At 37.3% G+C, this 18,297-nt stretch overlaps 1 protein-coding gene across 1 annotated transcript; it reads left to right on the forward strand.

Moving 5' to 3' along the window:
- The first annotated feature begins 1,269 nt into the window (after positions 1-1,269).
- Positions 1,270-6,839, forward strand: LOC134822362 (barH-like 2 homeobox protein). Its single transcript, XM_063833393.1, has 6 exons — positions 1,270-1,527; positions 4,227-4,280; positions 4,440-4,553; positions 5,565-5,698; positions 5,805-5,966; positions 6,084-6,839. Exons 1-6 carry the CDS (start codon positions 1,329-1,331, stop codon positions 6,264-6,266), a joined length of 846 nt encoding a protein of 281 aa, XP_063689463.1. The 5' UTR covers positions 1,270-1,328; the 3' UTR covers positions 6,267-6,839.
- Positions 6,840-18,297: the final 11,458 nt, after the last annotated feature.

Here is an 18,297-nt window from a genome sequence, read left to right on the forward strand (position 1 = left end):
CGCATCAGGGTTCGCAGTTCCTCTTTAGAGTTTGTCCCAACTTCCTTCAGTAACATAGACAAGTAGCTTTGTCTTGGTCGGCCTTGCTGTGCTCTACCGTGCGTAGGTTCCCATAAGACTAAATCACTGGCAAGTAGCTCAGGATGTCGGATGCAGTGTCCCGCCATTTTTTTTTTGCTCAACATAATGTAAAATTGTAAAAGATGTAAACATCTTTTTACATTGCGTTGAGCCCTATATGGGGAAAGGAAAAGGTAAAAGGGGCGCAGTAAACTAGGCTAGGGTTTAACTGTAACCATGATATTGTGGACAGTAAAGGGTTCGAAGACTAATAATTATCATTATGGAGGGTAAAGTAAAGTAGTAACTAGTTGGTGGGGGGAGGGGGGAGCTACGAGAGGGAGGGTTAACCCCGGCTACGAGGGGGGGTTACCCCGGCTACGAGACTGAAATGGTGAACTAGTACTAGCTCCGTTTCTACTCTAACATGGTATCATGAACCACTTGAACCAGCTCACCTCCTTTTCCTTTATCAGTGATGATTATAGCCTACAACTCTACAATTAAAGTAGTAGTTCTAGTCGTTAAGATTTAAGAAGTTCTAGTTGTTAACAAGCTATGGTACTGACTGCTGGCACGAGCTGGACAGTTAATTAAGGGACATGTGATTAAGGAAGGTGCGTGTTGACTTTAGTTACCACGTGATGCCATGGTAACACGGGTAGAGACAATAGTGTTCAGCGCGTGCCTATTGACTTATTGAAACTTGAGTCGGAGATTTGTTGAAAAGTTGAAACATACCCTGAGAATGCTTTGCAGACTAGTTACATGAATTTCCCAGGATTAATATCTCCTCCCTGTACTGTAGTGTATTTTGCAAGGAACGCCTTGTGTTGTGGGGCGGGAGACTCTCTCTCCGGACTGTCAGATGATTTCCCCACTGGTCCTGACAGCCCCTCCTTCCCCCACCAACCAGACGCTCACCACCGGGTCACGTGATGTGACAGTGGCCAATACTTTAGGAGTGCCTGATCCGAGCATGCCCTGTTGCTTAGCGAACCCAGCCTCCTGAAACTTTACTCGCAGCCCACCCACCAATAAGAGAACGTCTGCAGGTCACGTGACTGGAACCCGACCAATCAGCTGGCTGGAGCCACACCACGTGATCAGAGCGTTTGAAGTTTGCGAGTGTTTCCTGTTAGGTCACGTGCGCGCGCCGGGGTCACGTGACACGGCACGTTTAAGGATCGCACGGACACGACCTGCGCCACCAGAACCTCAAGCACCGAATTTGTTGCGAACTGTATTTGTTTTGATTATCTGACAACATGTCTCTCTACGGACACGATGCCCCTGCCCTCTATAACACGGGTTACTCTCGGAACACCCCCTTCTCTATTGACAACCTCCTCGTTCAGAAGGGAGAGTACCCCTTCAAGAGTGAGTCCCTGTTGTCCTCTGTAGCCCCTGGTTTCAACTACGTTCCCATGCCTCACTATAACCCTCTTAACGCTGCCTACTCTGGAGGTGAGTTTCTTCTTTTTCTTTTAGTCTTGTTTTTACTTTCTTGTTTTTACTGCTTATCTTACATATCGTTGATTATGAGATTAGGGTAGCAATTAATGTCATGGTTTTTACTTGATGACGTTAGCGAAATGGTCATATTGGACGCTTACTACAGTTGCTAGGTTACAGTTGCTAGGTTAAAGTTGCTAGGTTAGAGTTGCTAGGTTACACTGACAGTTGCTAGGTTACACTGTTACAGTTGCTAGGTTACACTGCGGAAATCTCCGTAACAGTTGTCAGAGCTACTACATCAAGTTCCGACTACATATCATGTGCAACAGTTCTGTTGTCTTTCTACCATTTCTTTTAGCTATAACTTTGGAAAAGTAGATTGGACCACCTTTTCTTGAAGAGTTCATGAATCTTTTTAATGTAAATTTTAAATCATCACCCTAGGGCCCTGGGCAGTGGCGTAACGTTGCCTGTTGGCGCCCCCTGCCGAAAAGGCGCCCCCCTGTTGGCGCCCCTTCTCCTTTTGGTGCCCCTCCCTAAAATTGAACAAATTAGGCGATTTAAGAGGATACGCCGGTAAAATCTCTAAAAAAGTGTGTATCTAGAGCAAAACGCGCAGTTTTGCTAGTACTTTAGTTAAGTTTTCGAAATTGTCCCACATTCAAACGACGATTTGGCGCCCCCCTAAGACGGCGCCCCCCTGCACAGCGGGGTCAGCAGGGCCCTTCGTTACGCCACTGGCCCTGGGTCTAGTAGCAGTGTAACAACCTGTACTATTAAAGTATTAAAGTAACCATTTTGATCACCGTTATAACTTGCTTATTTGAATATTCTGTGTCCTCAAATAAACAAACCTTTGGTAACATAAGTGACTTGTTCTGGTTTGAGTATTCGGTGTGGGACTTTTTCAGTGTCGACTGTAACCTAGCAACGGTAACCTAGCAACGGTAACCTAGCAACTGTTTGTTAGAGCGTTAAAGCTATAAGTCGTCCTCTTGGGGATGGCATGTGACAACCTTGTTTCACTCCCTCTCCCCCCCCCCCCCCTCTCCCCCCTCTCCCCCCTCTCCCCCCTCTCCCCCCTCTCCCCCCCCTCTATCTATTCTCTCTCCTCTCTCCCCTCTCTCCACCCTCTCCCCCCCCCAGGGCCCAGCCCCACCCCAACCCCCACCCCCCCCCTCTCTCTCTCATCTCTCTCCTCTCTCTCCTCTCTCTCCTCTCTCTCCACTCTCTCCTCTCTGCTATGAGTAAGATAAATGCAATTGATGCAGTGAAAATTGAAGCAAACAGTTTTTGATCTCCTCGGTAATAATTTCGCCTCTTGTGCCGACTTTAAGTCTTAATCAACCTCTTCGTCTGTTTCTTTCTCTGAAGCTAATCATCATACCCTATAACACGCAGCCTTAGCTGCTAAGTTCTTTGTTTTATTGGCTCTAAATTTTTTCCATGTACGAAATTACCTTCAGGTAAAGATTTTAGAGGGTTAGAGCTCATCCAACATATTTTATTATTAGAACTTTAGAATATCAACCATTTCCACGAATAAGTAACTCCTCCAAACTAATTTGTACATTATTCTACCATAGTCTTATCTCACTGGCACTATTTCTTCAGCTAATAAGAGTTTATTAGAAAAACCTCTCCTAAACATGATCCATAGTTCCACCAATAGACCAGTAAACACATCATTATCGCTTGTAATGTGAGGTCTACTATTGCTATCGTTACTGAGGTCTACTCTGCTGGTTTTACTCCTTGAGCGCTTATCGCATTAGCCGCTTCCTGAAACGCTGCTATTGGCTGGAGATAGCGCTAGAGTCACGTGACACCATGGCAACACATGTTGCTATAGCCACGTGGTTTGTCACATGACCACTAGATAGTGTACAAGGCTCGTTCTATTAATAACAATAAGTCGCTACATTACATTTCTTACCTGAGTATTCAGATTAGAATAAATAGTTCATGTATCTCCAGCAATCTTCTCGAGTAATCATTGGATAGAGGGAGGATTATAGTTTTAGAGTCACAACAACGCAGTAAGCTAAACATTATGATTGTGTGTTATTATTAACTTATTAAGGAGTTGTGTATGAGGGTTAATGTTTTAACTGGTCCATAATATTATTCTAACAGTCACATTACCATCGAAATTAATCACCAATATTGACCAATAATGACCAATAATGACTACTTCACTTATACAATTACAGTACGATGGTTGTTAATTGATCTTAACAAAATGAAATGAACCCTGCGTGAGATCGTTATAAGAATAAGTAGGACATTAGAATAATGACGATTATTAATTACTTGATATATTGTAATTTTCGTTCGCCAGTTCAATTCATTCAACTACTTAACTACTTATCGCCTCAATACAGTTGCTAAGGTTACAGTTGCTAAGGTAATGAATTGGACACTGGACAGTTCTCAATACACTTGACACCTCGCGAAACAGACTCAACTACTTTCCTGAAACCTGTCATGTCCAACATCACGTGATACCACGTGACTGTGTTACCAGTTACCACGGTGACACAGTCAATCACGTGGTTCCATGGTAACACACTCCTTTGATGGAGTGTACAGCATTTCCGCAACTATGTCAAAATACCTCACCAAAACCAATACCGCGGTGATTTTAAACGAATCTGAAGAATACACGAATTTAACTCTTTAAATCTAAATTCTATAAAATATTTCAGGACCTTCAAGACCTCTGAGTAAAGGAGAACCCTCAACCCATCCTTACTATCCTCGTAAGTATTATTGTTATTTATAACGCTTGTCGTCATGGTACTTGTCGTCATGGTAACGCTTGTCGTCATGGTACCATAAAAAGGGCTTCATTGAATTATTATTTTTAATTAAAACAGTTAAGCGATTTACCAACTACTTTCTATACAAGCTAAATTTAGGAGATATTAAATCAGATGAAAAGCTGCACGGTTTAAAGCACGACCACCACGCAATGTGGCAAAACTTTCTCAACGGAACTACAGAACTAAATCTAGCGGCCAGTGCACCTCAAGGTCAGTTGCAGCGTTGCTTGGTTACCTAGTTGCTAGGTTACAATTGCTAGGTTACAATTGCTAGGTTACAGTTGCTAGGTTACAAGTGCTAGGTTACAGTTGCTAGGTTACAGCTTCTAGGTTACAATTGCTAGGTTACACTGTTACAGTTGCAATTTTTTGGTAATAACGTCATCAGCTGCTCATTTATAACTTTTGCAAAATTATCATTTCTTCAGTCCATAACTGGCAATTGAAATTATACTGGTAACCATAGTAACTATAGTAATGTAATTGGTATTGCTATCTTGTCGCAACGCTGCAACTTTCCTAAAAAAAGCTAAAATTGCGCCTTTTTGTAAGGCTAGAAGGCTAGAATTATGATCTGCCTCAAATAACTTTCACGATTGTCTTGGTCAGACATTGAGTAATAAGTTCATGTTTTGATACGGATAGTTATTACATACAAATATATCGTCATAAAATTAACAAAACGTTTACCTGAACATCTGAAGAATTCTCACAGTAGTAAAATGCGACATTAATTATACTAATTATTAGAAAATGCGACATTAATTATACTAATTATTATAATCATTAACAATGAGACGTATGGTAATCGGTTTACAAACCACCGCATTCCTTGGTTACCTTTACTAAGTTTCTCACTCATTCCTTGCACACAAAACATATTTTATATTTCCTCTCCGCTAATTGTAAAACGCAGGTTATAGTTATGACTAAACAACTTAATAAGAATAGTACAAAATTCGATTAGTTTGAATTCTTCAGATTCAGGAGGCCACAGCCCTATGATATTTAATAATTTATATTCTTCAGATTCAGAAGGCCACAGCCCGATGACATTTAATAATTTGAATTCTTCAGATTCAGAAGGCCACAGCCCTATAATATTTAATAATTTGAATTCTTCAGATTCAGAAGGCCACAGCCCTATAATATTTAATAATTTGAATTCTTCAGATTCAGAAGGCCACAGCCCGATGATATTTAATAATTTGAATTCTTCAGATTCAGAAGGCCACAGCCCGATGATATTTGCTCCGCCATTCCGAACAGATCTGTCTGGACGACCCTTGAGGAGGAGAAAAGCTAGGACTGTGTTCAGTGACGATCAGTTGCAGGGACTCGAGAGAAAATTTAAGGTAATTTAAGAGTCCATCAAGCCTCAAGAATCTACCTATCATTATTTATTACTATTTAGCTTCTATTTTCACTACTGGGTAATACTTTAACCTGGTCTTTATTCAGATACAGAAGTACCTGTCAGTGCCTGAGAGAATGGAGCTAGCAGGAATGTTGAATCTCTCAGAAACCCAAGTTAAAACCTGGTTCCAGAACAGACGAATGAAGTGGAAGAAACAAGGACTAGGAACCATCAGCAGTACTAGCTCTCACATGAATAGCAGCAAGGTAAGTTGCTAGGTTACAGTTGCTAGGTTACAGTTGCTAGGTTACAGTTGCAGCTAGGTTACAGTTGCTAGGTTACAGTTGCAGCTAGGTTACAGTTCTAACGTGCTATTATTTCAGGTATCCCCCGGTCTCTCCAGCTCAGCAGATACAATAGACCTGAAACCAATGATTCATACGGGATCTCTGGGCGGTATCGGGAAGGTTAACTTTGCAACGGAGATCAAACTACCAGAGGGACTTACACATCTCACTTCTCTGGGACATGGAGAGAGTGTAGGAGAGCTCAAAGTGGACCGCTGAACAGTGTCAGATGATGACGTCACACTGATGACGTCACGTTACTGTGATGACGTCACCTGTTTCTTTGTTTAAAGATGGCGCGTTGTAATGATGACGTCACGTGTTCTTTGTTTAAAGATGGCGCGTTGTAATGATGACGTCACGTTTTGATTTTGTGAAGGCAGCGCGTTACTGTGGGACTACCTCATAAGAAGTATTTAGATTGTAGCCACTGTTCAAAATGACTGCATCAGCTCGGTTACAGTTGTTAGGTTACAGTTGCTAGGTTACAGTTGCTAGGTACAGAATTGATTATATTTGGTGATAATGAATTAACTGCACTTTAAACTGCTGTTTTCAGAAATATTCAAATATTCTCGCTTTTCAACCGAAAAACCAAATATATATGTGAGTATGTGGATAACTAACTGCATTTAAAATTGTACCCTATTATATTCTCGAACTTTCTTTGAAGTTTGGTTCCTTTTATTTGATTCTTGTAGCCTTTATATAGAGACTGTGAGTGATCTACGATTTTTTATTTTATTTGTTGTTTGTACATAGTATAACTTATTTTTAGCCAATTTATCTCATAAATAGCCGTTTTATTTTTATAAAATTCGCAGCAAATCAAGGTTTCAAATCTTATTAAAGACATTTTATTGAAACTTACGGGATTTTGAAATACTGATAGTTTGATGATATCCGGTAGAAATGACCACAATGCGGTCATTTATGCATGAATTATGTTCATATTTGAATATATCGGATCGTTTCAACATCTCACTAAGGATTATTTCAACTTCTCACTAGAAATTGTTTCAACATCTCACTAGAGATTTTTTCAACATACACTAGAGATTGTTTCAACATATTACTATATATAAAGCGAGACGATATATATATATATATATTTATCCGTGCCATTTTACTGACACCACGGCATCAACTTTAACGCAAATTTTCGCAAAAACCGTAGAAGATATACAACTGAAACTTTATTGACTGGGTCAAATGATTTAATGGCCTCCAAATCTGCATAAAAAATAAAAAATTGGCCAAGAAATAGGAGTTTTAGAGTCTTGACACCATTTTAGGGTTATACGGGTTCCTGCTAGTATCACTAAAGAGTAGAGATTGTTTGAACATCATACTAAGATGTAAAGTTTGTTTGCGTCACACTTAAGAGTATAGATTGTTTCAACATCTCTTTAGTGAGATGTTGAAGCAATCTCTACTCTTTAGTGAGATGTTGAAACAATCTCTACTCTCTAGTGTGATGTTGAAACAATCTCTACTCTCTAGTGTGATGTTGAAACAATCTTTACTCTCTAGTGAGATGTTGAAGCAATCTTTACTCTTAAGTGAGATGTTGAAACAATCTCTACTCTTTAGTGAGATGTTGAAACAATATCTACTCTTTAGTGAGATGTTGAAACAATCTTTACTCTCTAGTGAGATGTAATTGAAACAATATCTACTCTTTACTCTTTAGTGAGATGTTGAAACAATCTCGACTCACTAAAGAGTAGAGATTGCTTCAACATCTCACTAGAGAGTAAAGATTGTTTCAACATCACACTAGAGAGTAGAGATTGTTTCAACATCACACTAGAGAGTAGAGATTGTTTCAACATCTCACTAAAGAGTAGAGATTGCTTCAACATCTCACTAGAGAGTAAAGATTGTTTCAACATCACACTAGAGAGTAGAGATTGTTTCAACATCTCACTAGAGAGTAAAGATTGTTTCAACATCACACTAGAGAGTAGAGATTGTTTCAACATCACACTTAAGAGTAGAGATTGTTTCAACATCACACTAAAGAGTAGAAATTGTTTCAACATCTCACTAGAGAGTAAAGATTGTTTCAACATCACACTAGAGAGTAGAGATTGTTTCAACATCACACTAGAGAGTAGAGATTGTTTCAACATCTCACTAAAGAGTAGAGATTGCTTCAACATCACACTAGAGAGTAAAGATTGTTTCAACATCACACTAAAGAGTAGAGATTGTTTCAACATCACACTAGAGAGTAGAGATTGTTTCAACATCTCACTTAAAGAGTAGAGATTGCTTCAACATCTCACTAGAGAGTAAAGATTGTTTCAACATCACACTTAAGAGTAGAGATTGTTTCAACATCACACTAGAGAGTAGAAATTGTTTCAACATCACATCATGTTCAGCATGTTTTAAAGCGCTGGACGTCTCATTAACTTCTGTCTGATGGTAGCTTGGTCTCTATAATGAATTAACCCTCATCACCCTGCCCCCTCTTACCCTCTTATTGGCTCATTAAATTGATTTTCAAAACATTGTGATTGCATTGGAGCAGACACGTGGGGGAGTCACGTGGTTAACAAGCTGTCACGTGACGACGCACGTGGGTGTGACACGTGCTCTTAGTCGAGTAATCATCGCCTCACGTGCGTGAGTAGCCATTTAATGGGTTCATTAATAAAAGCTTTGAAAACGTGTTGTTTGTATTAAAAATACGGTGGTGATACCACGTGCACAAGAGTGCAATCCATTAAAACGCACCCCATGTAACCAAGTCAGCACGTGCTAAAATATACGCTAGATTTTGCACGGTTTACTGCTCTTCATTGATCTAATATTTTTCAAGTTTTTAGTAAACTCCCCGCAGTTGCTAGGTTACAGTTGCTAGGTTACAGTTGCTAGGTTACAGTTGCTAGGTTACAGTTGCGAGTGTCACTACTGTTCGAGCTGTTTCTTCTAATTGTCTCTAATTAGTGGTTTCTGTAGGGTAGTTTTCCGAATTCTCAGATCGTTTACCTCTGATTAAATGATTCGCAACAATTTAGTATCCCCGAGAGATCATTAAAACCGGGCCGAAAACAATTTATTTCAAAATGAGGCCACGATCAAAGATTGCTAGATTACAGTTGCTAGGTTACAGTTGCTAGATTAGGGGCCGTAGTTAACCTCGGGTGAGTTCAGATGACATAAAAACTTGACCTTGTTTATATAGTTTTTACAGTTTATATAGTGTTTACAGTTTATAAGTTTATATAGTGTTTACAGTTTATATAGTGTTTACAGTTTATATAGCGTTTACAGTTTATATAGTGTTTACAATTTATATAGTGTTTATAGTTTATATAGTGTTTATAGTTTTTATAGTGTTTACAATTTATATAGTGTTTATAGTTTATATAGTGTTTATAGTTTTTATAGTGTTTATAGTTTATATAGTGTTTACAGTTTATATAGTGTTTACAGTTTATAAATATAAAGTTTGCAGATGAGACTAGACGGTTCGGTTCCTATCTATTAGTAGTAGTTTATTTGGGACTGGTCTGAGGTTTCTACTCAGACGGAGCATGGTAGTCATGGTTACGCATGGGTTTGCTAACCAACAATAACCTCCTGAACATGATATAGAAACATATTATTAATAATCCTGCATATTACTGTCACTTATTTCTCATACTGTTAGATACGCATGTTGTCATGCTAACGCATGTTGTCATGGTAACGCATGTTGTCATGGTAACGCATGCGCTTTCCTTCAATTTCCCTGTCATTTAACTGACAGTGTTATTGGTTGCTACATGTTGGGAGGTGGTTGCTATGGTAATTTAAGTGACAGCTCTATTGGCGGTTGCCTAGACAAACCATAGCAATAATTATCTCGATAAAGGAGCAATGACGAGAGACACCTCGCTAGCTCGATGGCTGGAAATGTCTCTAAAAAATGCTGCCCTCATAAACGAGACAGACATTTCATTTGATCAGTCTTACCAAAGTTTTAGGTAATTTATCATTACTCTGAGGTAATCTACCATTACTCTGTCTTTGTATTGGCTGGTGGATCTCACTTTGCTGGAATATTCAAGTTTGATTGGCCTCCCTTCAGTCTACACTTTTTATTTTGTTATTTTTATTGGTTTTTATGAAGATCCTTGCTGCTAAAAATTACGTTTAATTTGTGGAAATTAAAATTTTTGTGCCGTAAAAACGTCCAGATTTGTAACATTAGCGAAACCAAGGCCCGTCGGTGATTACAGTTGAGAACAACAGTAAATCTTTAGGTTTGCAGAAGTTTAGTTTGCAGATCTAGTTTGTCTAGACATTACTTTCAAATTTTATTGCACTCTTATTAGAATTATTTTATTGGCGACCATGCCTAGTGTAGACTTAAAGGAGTTTATGTTATAGTGAGATGATCTTTTAACTTAACTGGTCTATGTCTTAGTGTTGATCATGGTTTGAATTTGTTTACTTGGAAGTTGCAACGTTACAATCTTATTTGACATTCGTTTTTCCTATCGTAGACTCTATCGCTAATTGATCAACTTGGTTGCTGACGTTCAGTTTCAGGTTACCGATCAATATTTCCTCGAGCATATGGAACCTGAAATAGCTACTATTAGCATTATCCTCGAGCATATGGAACCTGAAATAGCTGCGATTAGCATTATCCTCGAGCATATGGAACCTGAAATAGCTACTATTAGCATTATCCTCGAGCATTTGGAACCTGAAATAGCTGCTATTAGCATTATCCTCGAGCATATGGAACCTGAAATAGCTGCTATTAGCATTATCCTCGAGCATATGGAACCTGAAATAGCTGCTATTAGCATTATCCTCGAGCATATGGAACCTGAAATAGCTGCTATTAGCATTATCCTCGAGCATATGGAAGCTGAAATAGCTACTATTAGCATTATCGAGACAAATTCAATTATCATGAGCAACCAGATTTTGTCGAAGTCACTGATATGTTTTTTTGATTATTATGCTATAACTAAAGATATATTGCGCGACTTACATTAGAACTATAAAAGTATAAAGCAATATACTAACTATAATACTATAAGCAATGATCGCTACAGCCCATCCATTCTCGATAACCAATATTCTGGAGGGTGACTCTCTTTCTAGCAGCGTGGAGAAATTGTCTCCACTCAACGTAGATACATCTGTAAGAAAAGGTAATTATTCAAGTTATTTACATAACTTTATATAATAGAAATATAACAAGACAAAGTAATTATTCAAGTTATTTACATAACTTTATATAATAGAAATATAACAAGAAAAGATAATTATTCAAGTTATTTACATAACTTTATATAATAGAAATATAACAAGACAAAATAATTATTCAAGTTATTTACATAACTTTATATAATAGAAATATACCAAGGAAAAGTAATTATTCAAGTTATTTACATAACTTTATATAATAGAAATATAATAAGAAAAGGTAAATATTTAAATTATTACATAACTTTATATAATAGAAATATAATAAGAAAAGGTATTTATTCAAATTATTTACTTTTTCAGTTTCGTGATTCTAATCTCTGTTCATGTTTGGTGTTACGTTTTTATCATAATTCATGCCGTAACACTCGCCTGCGAACAACTGAAATATTTCCGCTTAATCGATTAAACAATATTCATATCATGTTTATAAGTAATATTATCAATATTATTAATTATAGGTATATCACTAACTGGACCTCTGTTGCCAATAGCTACTTACGCAGAGCCCTCTCTTAGCAACCGCCTCACCTCGCTTAGCAAAACTACAAGATCACTTAGCAACATGATGGCATGTTCTAGCCAAACAACTTCGCCAAACAACAGAATTACGTCACCTAGCAACCTCGTGATGTCACCTAGCAGCCTCGTGACGTCACCTATTTACCACATGACATCACCTAGCAACCTCGTGACGTCACCTAGCAACCTCGTGACGTCACCTATTTACCACATAACGTCACCAGAACAACAGACAGTTCACCCAAATATGGTAGTTCAGGAGAGTGACACGTGGAGACAGAGTGATGCTATCAACTCTTTTACTGAGGTAACCATGACAATATATTTGAAGTAACCAGAGCAACATATCTCCTAAATTATATATCTTTTGGCGTTATTTGTTATCTTGCACAGGACACAGGTAGATATCTGTTTTAATGATTTATTTTCATCATCTCTGTTCTAAACGTAATTGCAATTTCTGCAGGAGTTGATGAAGAATTTTGGTACAAGTTTGATGAAGTTGAGTGGATTATCAGATCCAGTGTCCTTGGTGACGGATCAAGGCGCACCTTTACCTTGGCCTATACTTATTGCTTCTAGTCTCAGCAAACATGGTAACAAAAGGAAAAATTACGAAATTTAGTTTATAATTTTAACATGGTGAAGTTTTAACTTTTTAAATTTGAATGCGTTTTAGTCGTGTCCTGCGATATCTTCTCATAGCAGGGTTGCAAGATGTGAAGGATAGAAATGGCCCAGAAGTATATATATCTATATACTATGTACATGTACTATGTACATATACTATGTACATGTTATGTATATATCAAGACTCTATGAATATAACACAAGACTTGGTCACAATGGTAACCATGGTAACATGGTAACACAGGACTTACCATAACATGTCACAATGGCAGGCATGATAAAAACAAGAAAGAGAAGAACGACTTTCTCGCGCGAACAGCTGGTGAACATGGAGAGAACGTTCCAGAAGCACCCTTATCTAACTCCAACACAGCGAGCAGACCTGGCTAAGTCCCTCAACTTGGCTCAGATACAAGTCCAGGTAAGTACCTCAACTTGGCTCAGATACAAGTCCAGGTAAGTCCCTCAACTTGGCTCAGATACAAGTCCAGGTAAGTCCTTCAACTTGGCTCAGATACAAGTCAAGGTAAGTTCCTCAACTTGGCTCAGATACAAGTCCAGGTAAGTCCCTCAACTTGGCTCAGCTACAAGTCCAGGTAAGTCCCTCAACTTGGCTCAGATACAAGTCCAGGTAAGTCCCTCAACTTGGCTCAGATACAAGTCCAGGTAAGTCCCTCAACTTGGCTCAGCTACAAGTCCAGGTAAGTCCCTCAACTTGGCTCAGATACAAGTCCAGGTAAGTCCCTCAACTTGACTCAGATACAAGTCCAGGTAAGTCCCTCAACTTGGCTCAGATACAAGTTCAGGTAAGTCCCTCAACTTGGCTCAGATACAAGTTCAGGTAAGTCCCTCAACTTGGCTCAGCTACAAGTCCAGGTAAGTCCCTCACCTTGGCTCAGATACAAGTCCAGGTAAGTCCCTCAACTTGGCTCAGATACAAGTCCAGGTAAGTCCCTCAACTTGGCTCAGATACAAGTCCAGGTAAGTCCCTCAACTTGGCTCAGATACAAGTTCAGGTAAGTCCCTCAACTTGGCTCAGATACAAGTCCAGGTAAGTCCCTCAACTTGGCTCAGATACAAGTCCAGGTAAGTCCCTCAACTTGGCTCAGATCCAAGTCCAGGTAAGTCCCTCTATTTGGCCTATTTTTTATCACAGTCAATAAACAAATATAAATTATATTCTTACTCATAGGTTTGGTTCCAAAACAGAAGAGCTAAGTGCAAGAAAACTGGAGTTTGAGAGAATTCAGGTAGAGATCTGAAGGGGATCTCACAAAAGTCTAATCCTCAAAAGAATAATCCTCAAGCTCAAGTCAAAGTGTTTTAGACTTCCGATCAACAGCCAAATCAACGAGCAACAAAATCGAATTCTGTGATGAAATAATAAAAATGATTTACACTGTTCCACTCGGCCGTTTAACGCTCTAGGAAGGAGTCACAACAATTAAAATATTACTTTGCACTATGCTGTATTGAATGACAAATATTTTTAACATTTAATATTAAAATGATTGAATGGTAAGTATTTTGATGACAACGATTTTATGAATTTTGAATTTACAATTTCTCTATAGAGCTATAGGGCTACTATTTAATTAATAGTAATACTGCGGTATTACTATTAGTTAAATTAACTATTTCCGTTTTGTTTTAATACGTGCACTTAACAGTCATGGTTACTTGCTGATGTTGTAATATACTATGACTCTTAAAGGCCACGGCGGTAATAAGTCACGAATTTCTGTATGGAACTACTAGGGCTACTATTTAATTTTAACTAATAGTAACACTGTGGTATTAACTATTTCTGTGCTGCTTAATTAATCTACATACAGTACGAATAATTTACACAACTTTATACCTTAACATGATGTCATGAAACGTGGTTTTTTAATAGTCCGAAAGTAGGCTAGTCACTTTGCCACTTTTATGTTGAACTGTTATAGGTTAAAACCACTCCAAATTTAAACAGGTCGTCATTTTAAAGATTGACATTGCATTCAAGAGCATGTACCATGTTCTTTAATTCTTCTTAATTTTCATCGTTTCAAATGTTTAACTGTATTTTAGATTTAACAAAATAAATAATTATAACTTGATGATCAAGAACTAAAGCGAGCTGCAGAAGAACAAATTCATTTGTTATTCTTAAAGATAAGCATCAAATCCCAGAATGATGTAGTGAATTAATGATTTAGTGCTCACTTATTCGATTGTATTACATCGCTTTAAACTTAAGAAATAGAGATTTGCATCTTTCTACTGTTATTAAATTAGACAATTCGAATTTTAATTTGGGAGGGGGTCTGGTAAATTAACATTAGAGTGATTTCTACAACAAAAGCACTGTGTAAAGCATCTAATGTCGGGATTGTGCTATGAAACTCCTCAAACAATCAGTTTTTTAACTGCTTTTCGCCAAAATTAAAATATCTCTCAGAACCTGTGTTTTATCCACTGTCCGCTGTATACTCACATATTGGTCCTATTTTAGTTATTTTCCATCATTTACTCCTTTCCCCAAAAACTCTGTAACCACTTTCATTGACTCAATAACAAATAAATTAAAAATAAATGACAAAAATGGAAAGTACAATAGAACTTTTTAAAATGTGTCTCAGCTATTTCTAAACTTGAATGATCACGTGTATGGAATTATAAAAGTTTGTAATAAAATTTAGTTTGTAAATATGAATGTTCATATCTGTGCAGGTGCTATGGGGGACTCTGGAGACCCAGGAATGCCAGGAATGCCAGGAATGCCAGGAACGGACGGAACACCAGGACAACCAGGGAGCTGTGAAGCAGGAACAAATTCCTGCTCTCTTAAGTTAGGACATTGTTATGCAGAGAGCAGCTTTAAGTTGACAGCACAGTGTCGACTAGGGTACGCCGCTACGTCAATCTGGAGAAATTCCAAATTTTGGGGACTGAGATGTTGTAAGATTGTTGGAGGTGTTGAGGATGAAGTGGTTTAAACAGACTGGAAGCTGATTTTGAAGTGAAACTTGAGATGAAACAAAATCTATTTCACTCTGAGTTAAAGCTGTATTTTTACAATCTATAACGCAAAACAAATTGCGTAAAATTTATCTAAAACTGAGAACATGAGCCCCTTTTTTCTTGATCATTGACAAAGGTTTACATTTATTATTTACTAATTGGATATTACAATGGCTCAGACAGACCTTGATATATGTACCGAGCACTTTACAATTGTTATAAAATTTAATCATATTTGTTTATAACTGCTCCTTATACAAAGCTTACTAAGTTTTCATTGTGTAGTGTCTACTTTACGTCAGCCTAAGCTAAGTTTTTATTACGTTCAAACCAGATAATTATATTTAAGTTGCTCATTATGCAGTCATTATAATTTGAATTACGTGTTTCGATAAGAATAAAGTTTCATCGAAAAAGCTTACAGTTCTTTTGTTTTATTTTAAATGGTTATTATCTAATACATTTTAAATCAAAAAAGTGGAATTATGCAGCAACATTTAATACCTAGGTATAAGTTTAAACCCCCTTCTTTATATTAAGAGACCATATCTACCCTTACCAATATTAGTGGTAACATTAATTGATTGCGTAGTACCTCACAAAAATATTTAGATAACGTAAATAGATTAAGATATAGATAACGTAGTTGCATAACGATCGTATAAGCATCAGCATGACGCCATAAATTCTAGAAAATAACATCGTTCTCAAATTGTAGTAACTATTCATTTCGAATGGAATCTAACACAATCCATAAAGTGAATATATTTCTAATTAACATCGTGACCACATGCTAGGAAAGTTTTTGGAGTTTTCAGTAGATAGTGGCACGGTGATTTCATAGAAATACTGATAACAATTGCAATTATTCCAAGTTTTCACGTTGATTTAATCGCTCACGTTCCAGCTTTGTGAAATAGTCATTGTTTCCTCCCTAAATATGACGTTAAAACTACCTTCACCACAAGAGAAGACATTCTGTAATGCCTGCTGCTATTCGAATTTTAAACTATCGTGCTTGTGATCGTACACATTTGTTCATCATGCTTATATCTTTTATGTAGTCATAAATGTTCTCAACTTTCACTCGTTCCTGCTCTCGTGAGATTTTCAATTTTCGTTATTTTGTGTCAGAGTGACTGACTCAGCGTGGCCGATGTCGTGTAAGAGAATTTTGCCAATTGCATGCACCATTCGAACTTGTTAAAACGTTGTGATTTACGATTGACCGTATAAAATGTAGTGCTAGTAGTAGTAGTAGTAGTAGTAGTAGTAATGATAAGATAAATGCTAAGAATTCGTGCCTGTCTCATTGTCTCGATTGTTTCTACGTTGAGCTCGGATATATATAGGTATTATAAATTAAGTTACTCAAGTCCGAGACACTATTAACTTTCAAAAGGTATCGCTATCAAGCCAATGTTGACTCAATACTCTAAAATATTTTAATGGTTTCTTTAAGATTCGGAAGGTTCGTGAGTGATTAGTTTGTTACTTTGCAGAAGTGAACCCTTTAGTAATAGTATGTTGTTTTATAGCTGTTGCCGAGGTTACATTTTTAAATACATTTGATGCTTATTAAATAATGATCTTGCGAGAAATTTAGGAATATTTAGTCATCTGCAGAGATTTCCTCCCTTCGATTAAGTTCAATAATATCGAGAGAGTCGCGTAAACTTTCCTTTGCTTATTCCAGATTACAAATGTTGTTTTATGGGATCCCTAAAATAAAATAAAATTTTTTATCAACAAATAAACAGAAATCATAAATTGATCGGCATTTGTTTCATATCTCTGTTAATAATAAGAAGTACATCCGAAGAGTGAAGATACGATACTATCAACCATTGTCCTCAAATCTCGTCACAAAATAGAGTACTCGAATATAATTTATATTCATGTGAAAGGTTTGAATTATTAGAACCTGCTTTGAATTTTTTGTGAAGCCAACCCACTAAATCGAGACAAAGATACATATATCTCAGACCCATTGTATAAAATATAAATGGCAATAGATAATGAGCGTTATAATGGCCGATTATTTCTGTCCCTTAAGTGTTATTGTCTATCAGTTGCATGCATTATTCTCCTCCGCGGCTGAAGTCGAACATTTCATCTTGTTAAGTTATAGTTCCTCACTCATGTGTGAAAGGGGCCCCAGCCAGATGCTGAAAATTATCATCTCGAAATATTTGTTTTATTCCTAAAATAAAAATAGTTTGATCTGACTTTGTTCATCATGATCAGAAGACATTTATTTCAGAGTCTTCGGCTATTCTTTCTCCCGCCTTGTGGAGCTGCACAGTAAAAGAACTTTTGATATATTTAAGTGTTTGTCTTGGCATTAATATCCTTTATATGTCTGTCCAGAGTAAATAGGTACCTTACAAGACTTTTTTGTGGCGGACCAATTTGCGACGAAATTTTGGCGGTCCGAAAATATGGCGAAATTGAACAAAAACCGTCACATTTCGGACGTCACAGAAAATAAGGGTATTTTTCATCATTTTTTGTGACAGTAAGCAGTAAGGAAATTTCTGAAAATCGGTAAAATCATGTTCAAACTTAGTCTGTATTAAGACTGTAAGACTTTCATGTTAGCACATACTAATGCGTATTTTAATGCAAATTTAAACTGTATTGCTTGACATTCAATTCGTCATTGGTGTGGTGATAATTGGTCCCAAGATGCCAGAATTTATTTATTTATTTTACTTGATATTACTTTTTAGAAACAAAATAAAGCAGTGAAGGCACAGTCATTGAAATAAGCTAAAAGATAATGCGACGGATTCTATTACGACGACCGAAATTTTGGCGGTCCGAAAATATGGCGAAATTTTCGGAAAACCGCCACATTTCGTACGTTATAAAT

This window comes from Bolinopsis microptera, chromosome 10, assembly GCF_026151205.1.
Source record: "Bolinopsis microptera isolate Bmic1 chromosome 10, MBARI_Bmic_1.0, whole genome shotgun sequence".
NCBI classification, from domain to species: Eukaryota; Metazoa; Ctenophora; class Tentaculata; order Lobata; family Bolinopsidae; genus Bolinopsis; species Bolinopsis microptera.

Coding starts and splice junctions, on each gene's coding strand:
- LOC134822362 (XM_063833393.1), top strand. CDS start 1,329: ATGTCTCTCTACGGACACGATGCCCCTGCCCTCTATAACACGGGTTAC. Junction 4,554..5,564: donor AGCGGCCAGTGCACCTCAAG/GTCAGTTGCAGC, acceptor TGAATTCTTCAG/ATTCAGAAGGCCACAGCCCG. Junction 5,699..5,804: donor GACTCGAGAGAAAATTTAAG/GTAATTTAAGAG, acceptor GTCTTTATTCAG/ATACAGAAGTACCTGTCAGT.